The 12951-nt window shown below is 53.6% G+C and overlaps 1 protein-coding gene across 4 annotated transcripts in view; it reads right to left on the reverse strand.

The window, feature by feature from the left end:
- Positions 1–49: 49 nt before the first annotated feature.
- Positions 50–12951, reverse strand: part of SYT12 (synaptotagmin 12) — a 28449-nt gene continuing 15547 nt past the window's right edge. For all 4 annotated transcript variants that reach the window (XM_032282698.1, XM_032282697.1, XM_032282699.1 and 1 more), the window contains exons 4-8: positions 9489–9881; positions 6392–6607; positions 5559–5679; positions 4405–4538; positions 50–2328 (exon numbers count right to left, since the gene is read on the reverse strand). In XM_032282698.1, the coding sequence (XP_032138589.1) occupies positions 2155–2328; positions 4405–4538; positions 5559–5679; positions 6392–6607; positions 9489–9881 (1038 nt within the window). In that variant the 3' untranslated portion in view covers positions 50–2154. The remainder of the gene's footprint in view (positions 2329–4404; positions 4539–5558; positions 5680–6391; positions 6608–9488; positions 9882–12951) is intronic.

A 12951-nucleotide genomic window follows, 5' to 3' on the forward strand; every position in this document is an offset into this window, starting at 1 on the left:
AGTAACCCATAGGAGGCCTGAGTCCCTGATTCCCAGAGAAAAGACGAAGTTGATTCAGGGTTGAGCAGGGCTCCCCAGAAGCCCCCTCTTCCTACCCCAGCTTTATTTTGGTTCTAGAATCATTCCAGTCGGCATACCCGGTCCCCACCATGGCCATCCTGGGCGCACAGTTAACATGTCATGCAGTTAGGGGGAGGGAGAGAGGGGAGACAGTGGGAAGTGGGGAGTCAGTGGACCGCACTACACAGTCACTGGGTTAGAGAGAGTCAGGGTCTCCCAGGCTGCAAAGCCTTGCCCAGCCATGTGTCTCCTGGTCCTAGGCTGACCTTCTGCTGTGGCCACAGGGTAGAAGCCTGAACTTGGGGTTGGGCCCTGGCTATGTCAAGTGGGGTGAGCTACCATCCTACCTCCAGTCCCCTGGGCCCCTGTTCTAGCCCTTCCTTTCCCTATATCACTGGGGATAACTGGTTGACCTGGGTCTCCATAGCTCGCCAGTTATGGAGCAAGGAACCGGGGCATCCAGCCTGAGGGTCCATACTGTCACCTGTGTATGGCCTCACAGAGCAGATGCTCCCTGACGTATTGGCCTGGGTGAACTCAGACCTCCCAGCACTCAGCTTTGAAGGCAGGAAGCTGCTTCCTGGGACTGCGGGATGCCAGGCTGGGGAGATGAGCTCTGCCTGCCCTCATCTTATTCGGGCTGGGGGGTAACCAAAGATAGACGCCTGTAGGGGTGCAATACCCCAGTCCCTCTCCTTCTGGGTGGGACCCCCCCAGGGTGCCCCTCGAACTCCAGGCCCCTGCCTCCACAGCAATCAGGCCAAGGCAGATGGATTTGGAAGCCACAACTTTATTGGCTTCCTCCCTCCAGCCTGAGCTCCCTTTCTTTCTCTGGTAAGTTTCTCTGAGAGCACTCACCCACAAGAACCCACTGGCCCAAGAATTCCCATCTCAGGTTTCGCTTCTAGGGAACTCACCGGAGGACACCCAGTGTCAGGGGCACCACCCATGATCGAGAGCCACCTCCTTCGTAGTCTGGCCCTCTGTCTTCTCCGGGTGTCCCTCAAGCTGCCCTTCCACCCTGGCCTCCCCTAGCTTCCCATCGGGCCTCAGCCACCTGAACTGTCCTTTCCCGCCACCTCTCCAAGGCCCAGCCCGAGGGTATCCTTGGCCACCACATCTTCCCAGGTGCCTGCAGCTGCCAGTATTCCCTCTGCCCCGCCCCTGCCACCCCCCCACCCCAGCTGAGACCTGCCTGAGGCATCTTCCCCCCAGTGGACCTGGCCTGGAAGGGCATCAACGAATGCTTGCGGCCCTGGGCCTGGTTTGCGAAGGACTGAGCACAAGGACCTGGGGCTGGGCCTCTTTGGACCTCTGGCTCTTGCCATAGTTGAGGTCTGGGGAGTAGATTTCATAGAATAACTCCGGAGCCAGTGTTCCACGTGGCTGGTGGGCTTCTGCCTGGGCCTGATCTCTTGGTCTCTTCTCTGCCCCAGAGAGAGGCCCTTCCTTGTATCCGCTGCAGTGGGCTGAGGACTGCATGTACGATGGGAAAGTTCACATCCTGCCATTGCTTAGGCTGCGCCCACTGCCTGGGACATGCTCGGTTCTTTCCCTGTCCCTCCAAGCGCAGCTCCTACATCGTCAAAGAGAACCTCCCTGTTCCCCAGCCTTCAGAGCCTCCTGAGTCCACACAGCTGGGTCACCATCAGCACTGCACACATCATCTGGGGGAGGGGAGCTTGTCTGCCTGATGTCCTAGGGGCTGCGTCTCATTCGTGTTACCCAGCACGGTGCCTGGCCCCCAAGATTCGCTGGATTCCAGAACATAGCCTGGCTCGGCAGCTGGCCTCCCAGGAGGAGCAGGGTTGGGGGAGCTTGAGATGGAACACAGCTGTCCAGTGCTTAGAGCCTCCCTCGGTCCTGGCCCAGGACAGCTGGTCCTCATCGGGAGAAGACCCTGGGGTCCCGGACACAGAGCCACGCTCACTCCTCTGCTGCAATCTGGACAGAGAGACCAGGATGGCTCATGAGGACTCTGCCAGGGGACCCCAGTGTTCATGGCTCCAGCTGGGCTATGAAGAGGGCATCAGACAGAGCCGAGTGGGTGCCAGGCTCTGGCAGCTCTGCTGCCCACCTGGCCCGCCCTGGTTGCTAGTTTCGCCGGACAGTGTGCCACATGGACACAGGCCTGCGCAGCGTGGCCAACATCTGGTTCCAGTGTGTGGTTCCCATGCCGCTGGCCGACGGCCCAATGATGACATGGCCCACGTTGTCCCCACGGCCGTCGATGCTGCTCTCAGCCACTGTCACACGGAGAGACAGGTCCTGAGAAAGAGGCAACGTGGGTGCTGAGGACCAGGAGCAGCCAGAGGTACTTCTTGGCTCCTGGGTCCAAGGCTACAAATGTCAGGCCCTAGAGAGGAGCCAGGCGCAGCTCCCTGAATCCTCGCCTCTGATCTAAGAGGGAAGGAGACTCGGCCCAGGTCATTCAGCAAATAAATGGCGGGCAACAGTTTGAACTAGGGCTGCCTGGGCCTGCAGGCTTCTCTTGCTGCCTCCCTCCAAGCCGCAGCACCCACCTACCAGAGTTCCAATGCTGGCCTCCCAACTTGCCTTTTTTTTTTGAAATAGAGTCTCACTCTGTTGCCCAGGCTGGAGTGCAGTGGTGTGATCTTGGCTAACTGCGACCTCTGCCTCCTGGGTTCAAGTGATTCTCCTGCCTCATCATCCTGAGTAGCTGGGGTTATAGGTGCCCACCACCATGCCCGGCTAATTTTTGTATTTTTAGTAGAGACAGAGTTTCGCCATGTTGGTCAGGCTGTTCTCAAACTCCTGACCTCAAGTGATATGCCCACTCTGGCCTCCCAAAGTGCTGCGATTACAGGCATGAGCCACTGCGCCTGGTCCCCACTTCCTTGCTGTGTGACCTTGGTCAGTGACTTGGGCTCTTGCTACCTCAGTTTCTCCATCTGTGATATGGTGATGATAATATTTGTTCCGGCTGGGTGCGGTGACTCAAGCCTATAATGCTAGCACTTTGGGAGGCTGAGGTGGGCAGATCACCTGAGGTCAGGAGCTTGAGACCAGCCTGGCCAACATGGTGAAACCTCGTCTCTACCAAAAATACAAAAATTAGCTGGGCATGATGGCACATGCCTGTAATCCCAGCTACTTGGGAAGTCAAGGCAGGAGAATTGCTTGAACTGGGGAGGCGGAGGCTGCAGTGAGCTGAAATCACAACACTGCACTCCAGCCTGGATGACATAGTGAGACTCTGTCTAAAAAAAATTGGTTTCTATTTCATGGGGCTGTTCCAGGAACAAAACGAGTGACTTGTGTAGAATGGGGCCTGCGCGCAATCGGAACATGCTAGAAGCGGCGCTGCTATTACTAATATCACGTTGCACTCACAGCCGAAGACAGGAGAGGCCGTGCTTGAGATGAGAGCGGGAGCTGACACTCCAGCCCAGTCCGACCTCTCTCCTCCCCCACTTCCCCTAGAGTCCCAAGAAGTCTCTTGCTTTTAGAGGCTGTGGAGTAATGGCACCATGACACCCAGGGAGAGTCAGGGGACACATGGGCAGCCTGCCCTACAAGGGTAGCAGGCAAAGGCTTTGATAACCAGGATGGGCCAGAGATGCTGGGATGTGCCTGGGTTAGGAAAACCCAGAGCGAGGCAGAATTCTGGGCCTTCATATCCAGGCGGGGTCCCCGGGGGGAGATTAGTGGGTTTCTGTACAGCCCTGGAGCTATGGGGGCAGGTTTTGGATCCAGGCACAAAGGACTTTCTCATTGTCAGGAGTGCCCAAGGAGGGCCAAAGACAGCGAGGGAAAGCGGTGCAAGCCCAGCCTCCAAGGCATGGAATCAGGGCCCAAGCCCTGTCCTCTGCAGCCCCCCACCCATGGTCTGTGATGTCCCTGCTGGGAGAGGTCTCTCTGGAGCATGGGAACTTGGGGAGTTCTTCTGAAGGCCACGGGAACTTGGGGAGTTCAGCAGAACCCTGAAATAGAGCCTGGGAGATTCAGAGCAGGAACTCTGGGTGCCTGGCTCACCCTGGCTCCTCTCCACGCCTCTTCAGTTCCCTCCACCAGGAATGGTCCTCCCTCAGAGCTGGGTATTACCTCCTGCAGGAAGCCCCCCTTACCTGATCGAGGGAGTCTAGAACACTCTTAGTGGATTAGGGACTCTCCTGCCTGTCCCTTGTGACCACCAAGAAAGCTGGCCTGTGTCCCCAGCACCCACCCTAGGGCTGGCCCCCAGCGGCACTCAATAACTGCTAAAAAGGGATGGCTGGAGGCAAACCGCTACCCCTGCAGGGCCCCTGAGAAGTGACGGTGGAGAGATGGCAGCCCCAGAGCCCTGGGGTGACCTGGCCCCTTCCCATCCCCCAGCCCCCTCACCTGGAGCACAATGGCTGGCACCGAGAAGATCATGGCTTCGTTGAACACCGGGTTAGGGTCGTCCCTTTTCACAGCTGTCTTCTTTTTGCTCATCTTCCTCCCATCCTGCAGCAGGTATACCTTGACGAAGGGGTCTGTGGGCAGGCGGAGGGGTGAAGGCCAGAGCCACACTCACTTGCCACAGCCCTGCCCAGTCTAACTCCACCCACTGACTACAAACGCCCCAACGCTTTGCTGTTGCCGTGACCTCCTGCAGCCCCGCCCTTGGTCCTTCATTGTTTTTCCCATTTCACAGATGAGAAAACTGAGGCTCACACAGCACATCAGGTGACGGGGGGGCGGGCTTTATGCTCAGGCAGCTGCCTACAGCCCACGTGCTCCCCTCCTAGGATGCTCTGGGGATCTCAGCAGCCCTACCACTTTCCTTCTATAAATGGCCCAAGTGCAGACGTCAGCCCTGAGTCACCGGGCGCCTGCACAGCAGAGCCTGACTCAACCGTGTGCAGGTCTGAAATAACAAGCTGCCGTCTGGCCATCACCTATTGCCCACGGGGTGTCCTTGCTGCACCTGCCTGGAGCTGGGGTCCCCGCCACCCAAGGCTTGCAACTCCCAATAGGTCAGTCTCCCCAGCCCCTGTCTTCAGTTTCCTAGAATACAGCTGCATCCACAGTCACTGCTTTGGGAGGGACCTGAGGCTTCTGTAGACCTAAGGCATCAGGTCCTGCCTGGCCCCATCCCAAACCCATGGCCCTGGTCCTTGGTTGGAGTCTGTGATACTGCCCTGTCTCTGAGAATGGAGCCTCCACCGTGAATTCCAGTTCCAGGAAACAGATGCCGCCCTTTGTTCCGTGCCCAGTGCCCCCAGCCCTGAGTGCTGCCTTCTGCCCTCAGACCCCCCCCATCACTCTGACCCCCTTCACTCTGCCCTCACAGGGGCCCCGACACCCTCCAGGGATCACATGTTTTCCCAGCCAGAGTCATCGCCCCCGTCCCACCCCACACCCACCTGCACGACTCCTGGCTCAGCAAAGCTGAGGGGGCCCTGGCACTGTGTCCCACACCTGCTGATGCCTCCAGGTGCCCACAGCACAGCAGCTGGCCCACAGCTTCCACTGAGCCACATGGAGGAGCCGGGCTGCCCACTGGCCCTTACCCGCTGTGGTCTTGTCACTGGTCCAGATGAGATTCTTGGCCTTAACCACGACCACGGTGAGGCGCTCAGCTGTGGGGAGGTAGCTGAGGGAGAGCAGGATCTCCCCAACAGCGTCGGCAGCCTGGGGGACAGGCGGTGGCTCAAGGGGCTTCTCCCCACCGGACTTGAGGGGTCCAGGGAGAGCCTCGGTTGCCAGGGAAAAGCTGAGGCTTCCTTCTCCACAGAGAAGTGGTTTCCCTGGGGGCCTCTTACCGCAGGCTCCAGGCTGGCAGGGTTGAGAAAGGGACAGCCACCCACCCCCGACACTGCAGGGAGCATGCCCCATCCCTCCCTGCCTGGGACGGAGGACCAGAGGCGGCCTGTCAAATGTTGCTATCAAATGTAGTTTTGTTCCCTCATTCCAGGCCAAGGAAAACACTCCAGTAGTAATACCCAACGATCCAAGCGGAGTGGAATTAGATTCTCTGCTTAAACAACAGTGATGTTCTGTGTGCATTCCTACAATTGTAAAGCTACACTGCAGCCTGGCCTCTGCCTGAAATCATCCCCTCTAAGGCCAGAGGAATGTTTCTCCAGCAGAAGCTGAGTGGGAGAAGAACCTCTGAAGCTTTGGTGCTCAGAACAGCAAATGAGCTGTAAACAGAGGTCAGGATGTTTTTGTCATTTGCCTGCAGTAAGCAGTTTCCTCGGATGTGGCTCGAGTCTTCCCTGCTCTCCTAATGATCTTGGGGTTCAGGCAGTTGCAGAGGATGAAGGAGCCCCTTTCTGGAAGTGTATGTGTATGCACACTCTTCTGTGGTGGATGAGCAGGCGGGGGCAGGCAGGTCACTTACCTTGTTCTGGTCCTGTAAATAGAGCCAGCCGCTGAAGGGCTGCAGTGGGAGGTCAAGCACAGAAAGCTTCAGCTCCACCACCCCCGTGCTGACGTTCCGCTCATCCTCATCAATGCCAAATACAGAAAACCGCATGCTCTTCTCCTCCAGGGCGGTGGGATCCAGGGGGATGGAGAACTTCTCATCGAAAAAGATGGAGTAGGCATTCCTCTGGATCTGTAGGACAAAGGGCCATGGGGGGGGGGCGCTAGGAGCCTGAGAGGCTGCAGCAGGGAGAGAGCACTGGACACGGAGTCCAGAGGCCTGGGCTAGAGTCCTGGCTCTGTTGTCATGACAGCCTCAATGGCAATCTTTCCTTTGGTGGCTCAGCCCAAAGCTTTAAAAGCCTCCTAAGCCGGGCATGGTGGCTCACGCTTGTAATCCCAGCACTTTAGGAGGCTGAGGCAGGCGGATCACCTGAGGTCAAGAGATTGAGACCAGCCTGGCCAACATGGTAAAACCCCATCTCTACCAAAAAAAAAAAAAAAAAAAAGCCTCCTGTCCTCTCCTCAGTGGTGGCCAATCTAGTGGCCTGGTGTTTGAAGCTCCCACAATCTGATCCCAGCTAATCCCCGTCCTCGGTGCCCATGGCACCCCAGAACCCTTAAGATGACCTGGACAAGCCAGTCTCCATCTTTCTTGCATCTGCTGGAGTCTAGCCCTAGGCCAGGCATGCAGTGGAGTGGGACAGTTGTCTGTGGAGTCACGAGCCACTGATGTCCCAGGTTCCTGTAGAGCCTGGCTCAGGACTGTTTGAACACCGTAGGCTGAATAGGTGGATGGAAGGGAGAATTAGGCAAGGTTGGGCCGACTGTGTTTTCAAGCCCAGTCCTGCCTGGTGGGCGACACTGGCCTCCTCCCAGGAAGTCGTGGGCAGGTCCCCTGGGAAGGTACATTGCGGGCACGGCTCTCTGGGGAATAAGAGAGATGCTTTAGTCACTGCCTGTCGATATTTAAAGAAAGGCACTTTCATCCCTGGACTCTACCTGAAGCTGGGGGACTGCCTAGCTTGGAGGCAGCACCCCTTGGTGGGCCTGGCCACCAGCCACCATGACCACATTCTTCTGTCACTGCCTGGGCCTGGGAAGGCTCCTCTCACAGTGCTCCCTGGGAGCCACGTTCCCTACACAATCCCTTGCTCTTGAAGGGCTCCTTGCCCCAAGGGATAAAGCCTACCTCCTGACCTCCTGACCTCCTGACGTTGGCATTCAGGCTCTTCATGATCCCTTCTTCAGCTAAATAGCCTCTCAACTGTCCCCTGCCCAGAGGGGACTGGGCCCCTCAACCAGCCATTCTCTGAGCGTGCACACATGGGTGGAGGAGGATGGAACCCTGGGCTTGAGTCTTGGACCTCCTGCTTCCTTACTGGGGTTGTCTTGGGCAAAGCACTTTCCCGAGCCTCAGTTTCCTCATCTGTAAGATGCCCTAACCATCCGTCCTGTTGGCCTCAGGGGCTAATGAGAAAATCATGGATGTGCTGGGCTCTGTGAACCAGGTTCTCAGCACACATCATGCTGTGGTGGCTGCCATCTGCCAATGTCCCTCATCAAGGAATGCATCCTGAACCACCCAGAGTCCTCTAGGCAGCCCAGGCCACAGGCAACATGGCTGGGCATGACAGAAGCTCTGCACAGTCCTGAGAGCCAACCTGCTGGGCACTGACCAGGGCTGGGCTAAGAACAGAACTTTACATGCATTAACCCAGCTCTTCCTCAATAACTATGCTGCCCATTTAACAGATGGGGAAACTGAGTCATGGGGTACTAAACTGACTTATCCAAGGTCATATTGCTAGGAAGAGGTGGAACCAGGATTTGAACCCAGGCAGTCAGGCTCCACAGTTCTGATCCTAATCACCCACCGTACTGCCTCTCAGAAGCTGGGCCACCCCAACTTGGTGCCCTAAACACGCCCTCCCTGCACTCTGGTCACAGGCTATCCCCACCCTTCAGCTCAGATGTGGCTCTGTTGGCTTGGCCCTGTGATTCACAGGGACTGGGTGCCTTCCCTGCCCCTCACACCTTATTCTCTGGCCTTCCCACTCTGCTCTGTCCCTGAGGGTTGACATCCATGGGCTGTGTCAACAGGTTCCTTTGGCCTTTAGCTTCTGGTGGGGTCACCCAGTGAAGGTCACCAGAGGGAAACTGGAGGGGAAGCCAGGTCCTTCTGTGCAGGATTGCTGCAGACTGACCATGTTCCTTGACCAAAGGGCACAGCTCCCACCGAGGTAGCCCTCTCCATACGAGGTGGCCCTCTATCCTTTTGGGCCCAGTAACCTCAACTTCCCCTCATCCCTTCAGATCCAGAGTGGGACTGCCCCTCCTGTTACACCCCTCCCGGGTACTGTGCCATCCCTGAAGTCGCCCCACATCCCACCTCAGCACTCTAAATGGTCATTATTTTCATTTTTAAAATGTATTTATTATTTTTGAGGTAGAGTTACTCTGTTGCCCAGGCTGGAGTGCAGTGGCATGATCTCAGCTCGCTGCAACCTCCACCTCCTGAGTTCAAGTGATTCTCCTGCCTCTGCCACCTGAATAGCTGGAATTACAGGTGTGCACCACCATGCCCAGCTAATTTTTGTATTTTCAGTAGAGACAGGGTTTCACTATGTTGAGGTCAGGCTGGTCTTGAACCTGTGACCTCAGGTGATCCACCCGCCTCAGCCTCCCAAAGTGCTGGGCTTACAGGCGTGAGCCACTGCACCCGACCAGTCCTGTTAGTAAGCTCTTCAAAAATTAGCCATCTTGAGTATGTCATCCCTTTTCTGCTGGAACCCTATGTTGACACAGGGCAGATTTGGACAGGGACAGTTGCCACACGCTGTATTCGCCTGGTGGGAGAGTTAAGAACTCCACACAATGGGAGCCTTCAGGTGGAGGCCCCCAGCCTCCCAGGTGTGTTCTCCCTACAGTCTGCAGCTTCAGCTCGGGGATCAGCATCCATACCTGTGCTCTAGTGCCTTTCTGGGGTCCTGCCGGGCCCCCCAGCCCTGCCTGCCTGGGAGGTGTCTAGTGAGCCCAGAGCACCCTTCTGCCTCGCCCCGAGCCCCGCTTACCCGGGAAATGCCCACAATCTGCTCGTCGGGCAGCAGGCTGACGCGCATGAAGCAGGACTCGAAGCTGGCCTCCTCCCGCTCCAGGAGGTCCTTGCCCTGCAGCACCGCCACGTGCAGGGTGTGGGAGGTGGCGTCATAGTCCATGCTCACCTCCACCTGGCCCAGTGTGAAATCCTGCCCAAAGGTATTGCTCACGGAGGAGATGGAGTTCAGGGAGTCAGCTGACTGGGACTTCCGGAGGGTCCCATAGGGCGCCAGGTCCAACTCCCGGCCCATCAGCTCCAGGGGCCCCAGTTCACTGATGCTCTCGAAGGTGTCCTCCATGCTGAGGCTGCCTTTACGGCTGGGTGTTCCCCGCGTGCTGCCCCGCTGGGTATTCCAGGCAGGCACTCTCTAGGGGTGAGAAAGAGGGACGTGGGAGCATCACGGGGCCACAGGCGAGGTCACTAGGAGACGGCACGGAGATGAGTAAGGCCTGTTCATTCACGGATCTCCAGGTTCCCCTCTCACAGAAGCCCTGCATCCCTTAGTTAGGAAGGTCCTTGTTTAATATTACCTCATGTCACTTATTTTTCTTGCCTTAACCGAGATGTAACAAAGCCTTTTCTCTGTTTCTTTTTTTCTTTTTTTTTTGAGATGGAGTCTCACTCTGTCACCCAGGCTGGAGCATAGTGGCACAATCTTGGCTCACTGCTATCTCCACCTCCCGGGTTCAAGCAATTCTCCTGTCTCAGCCTCCTGAGGAGCTGGGATTACAGGCATGCACCACCATGCCTGGCTAATTTTTGTATTTTTAGTAGAAATAGGGTTTTGCCAGGGTGTGGTAATGTTGCTTACCAGGGTGTGGTAATGCACATGCCTGTAATGTTGGCCAGGCTGCTCTCAAACTCCCAGGCTCAAGAGAGTCCTCCCATCCTGGCCTCCCAAAGCGCTGGGACTGTAGACGTGAACCACTGTGTCCTGCCAACTTTTTCTTAATATGTTTATTTGTAGGGTCAGAATTCCATACATCAAGTTGTCAACTGCAGTTATGTTTAGAAAAAGGAAAAGCAGGTCGGCTCACGCCTGTAATCCCAGCACTTTGGGAGGCCGAGGCCGATGGATCACGAGGTCAGGAGATAGAGACCAGCCTGGCCAACATGGTGAAAGCCCATCTCTACTAAAAATACAAATATTAGCTGGGTGTGGTGGCACATGACTGTAATCCCAGCTACTTGGGAGGCTAAGGCATGAGAATCGCTTGAACCCAGGAGGCGGAGGTTGCAGTGAGCGAAGATCGCATCACTGCAATCCAGCCGGGCAACAGAATGAAACTCCATCTCAAAAAAAGGAAAAAAAAAGGAAAAGCAGCTAGTGTCCCAGAAGAAGGGGTAAGAATATGAGGAGCCAGCCATTCAAGAGGTGATGGAGCAGCCACAAGGGAAGTTTACAACACAGGAAGTTTTCACATTCAGTGACACTCATTCACATATTTAAATTTTTTTCCCTCGGTCAGGCGGGTGGCTAAGGCCTGTAATCCCAGCACTTTGGGAGGCTGAGGAGGTGGATCACCTGAGGTCAGGAGTTCAGAACCAACCTGGCCAACGTGGTAAAACTCGATCTCTACTAAAAACACAAAAATTAGCTGGGCATGGTGGCATGCACCTGTAATCTCAGCTACTTATGAGGCTGAGGCAGGAGAATTGCTTGAACTCGGGAGGCAGAGGTTGCAGTGAGCCGAGATTGAGCCACTGCACTCCAGCCTGGGCAACAGAGCAAGATTCTGTCTCAAAAATAAATAAATAAATAAATAAATAAAAAGGCAAGATGACTTAAGAAAGACCTTTCCTCTCTCCACATACAAAACATATGAACACATTTAAGTCTATTGTTCAACTTTCAGTGATATGACTTTGTTATACATTTTGGAGACCCAATATGCACTACAATAGGGGACTGCGGATTGCCTAAAGGTTAGCCTCTAAATCAATTATTAGTGACCATGTCCAGAACACGTTCACAAAAGATTAAGAGATAAAAGGATCCATAGATCCTTTTTACCTACTTCAAAATGATACTACTGTAGATAAAAAACTGGAGGCCACAAAGATTATTTTACCTGCCTAATGCTCTACAACTCAATTTATGGTAATGCTGGGTCCAGAACCTGGGGTTACTCTAAGTCAGCAATCTTCCCATCACTATTATTTTGTAAACCTTCGTCATGGTAACATCGCAATACTATTAGGTTCCTTAAAAATCATGAGAGGCATAATTCCTGAGAGCCTTGAAATTATAGTGCTTCTGGGTTCTGGGTCTGTTACTGTCCCTTGTTTCACAAAATGAATACGGTATCTGGTAAGACCTGAATGCCAAATCAGTAAAGGCTGACACTGCAAATGTTTTTAAAATGGTTTCTGCATCTTATCTTCTAGGTCTAAGGTTAAATGTCACTTCTTCAGGCATGCCTTTTCTAGCAAGCTTACCTATGCTTGTCCTGTTCTTTATATAACTTTACAGCACATAATACATTTTGAAATAACACATTTATTTAATTATTATATATCTTCTCAAATACATTATTAATTCCATGAAGGCAGGGTCATCTTTGTTTTGTTCAAAACTGTTTATGTAGCACCTACCACACAGTCTCAGCATATAAAAGAGGCTCTAATATTTATTGAATAAACAAATGAATTTCTCTCTCTAATTACGGTTGAGGCAAGCCTTACGGAAGCCCTAATTATTCCTTTTAGTCTGTCCTAAACTTGATATATCTAAGCTCAAGGGATTAAAGTTCCAGGGAAGTAGATTTTCCTGAGATTTTAGCTCAGCAAAAGCTACCAATTAGAAAGATTCAGAAATGGAATGAGCAATTTTGTAGGACACTGATTTCTTTGTTAAAAAGAGGCTGGAAAACCAAGTGCCCAGGTAAACAGAATCTCTCTGCATTAGGCAGGTCAACTTTGACAAACTCTCAGGTGTCTTCAAAGCTTTAGATACCGGAATTTGTTTCTTTTTGGCTCTTTGATTTTGAATTAGGTTAAAAATAAATTATACATACAAACTTCATTAGGAAATAACCTAGGAGAAGCCATCTAATGAGACTCACAAAACTGATTATTCAGACATGCATGCCCATTTACAATTACTTGATACATGCGTATTTTACTGATAATACAATTTAATATAGGTCCTTCTACATGTAACTCAATGAAGAGTAAAGGTCCTTATACATGTAACTCAATAAAGACTAAAACAAGAGGTTTTTAAAAGTTTATGTAGCATTTCAGTTTTAAACACATATGCGTGTATGTGCATACACACATACACGTGATTATGTCAACTCTGAAGAAAACGATGTCGAGCTCCTACACAGTAAGCAGCTTGTCCAAAGTGCTAGAACTGTCTGACGGTCCCAAACCCCCAAATCAGTGCTGTTCTCACTCTCATAGACCACACTACTTTTTTTTTTTTTTTTTTT

This window comes from Sapajus apella, unplaced genomic scaffold, assembly GCF_009761245.1.
Source record: "Sapajus apella isolate SASKATOON/1434 unplaced genomic scaffold, GSC_monkey_1.0 scaffold14, whole genome shotgun sequence".
NCBI lineage: Eukaryota > Metazoa > Chordata > Mammalia > Primates > Cebidae > Sapajus > Sapajus apella.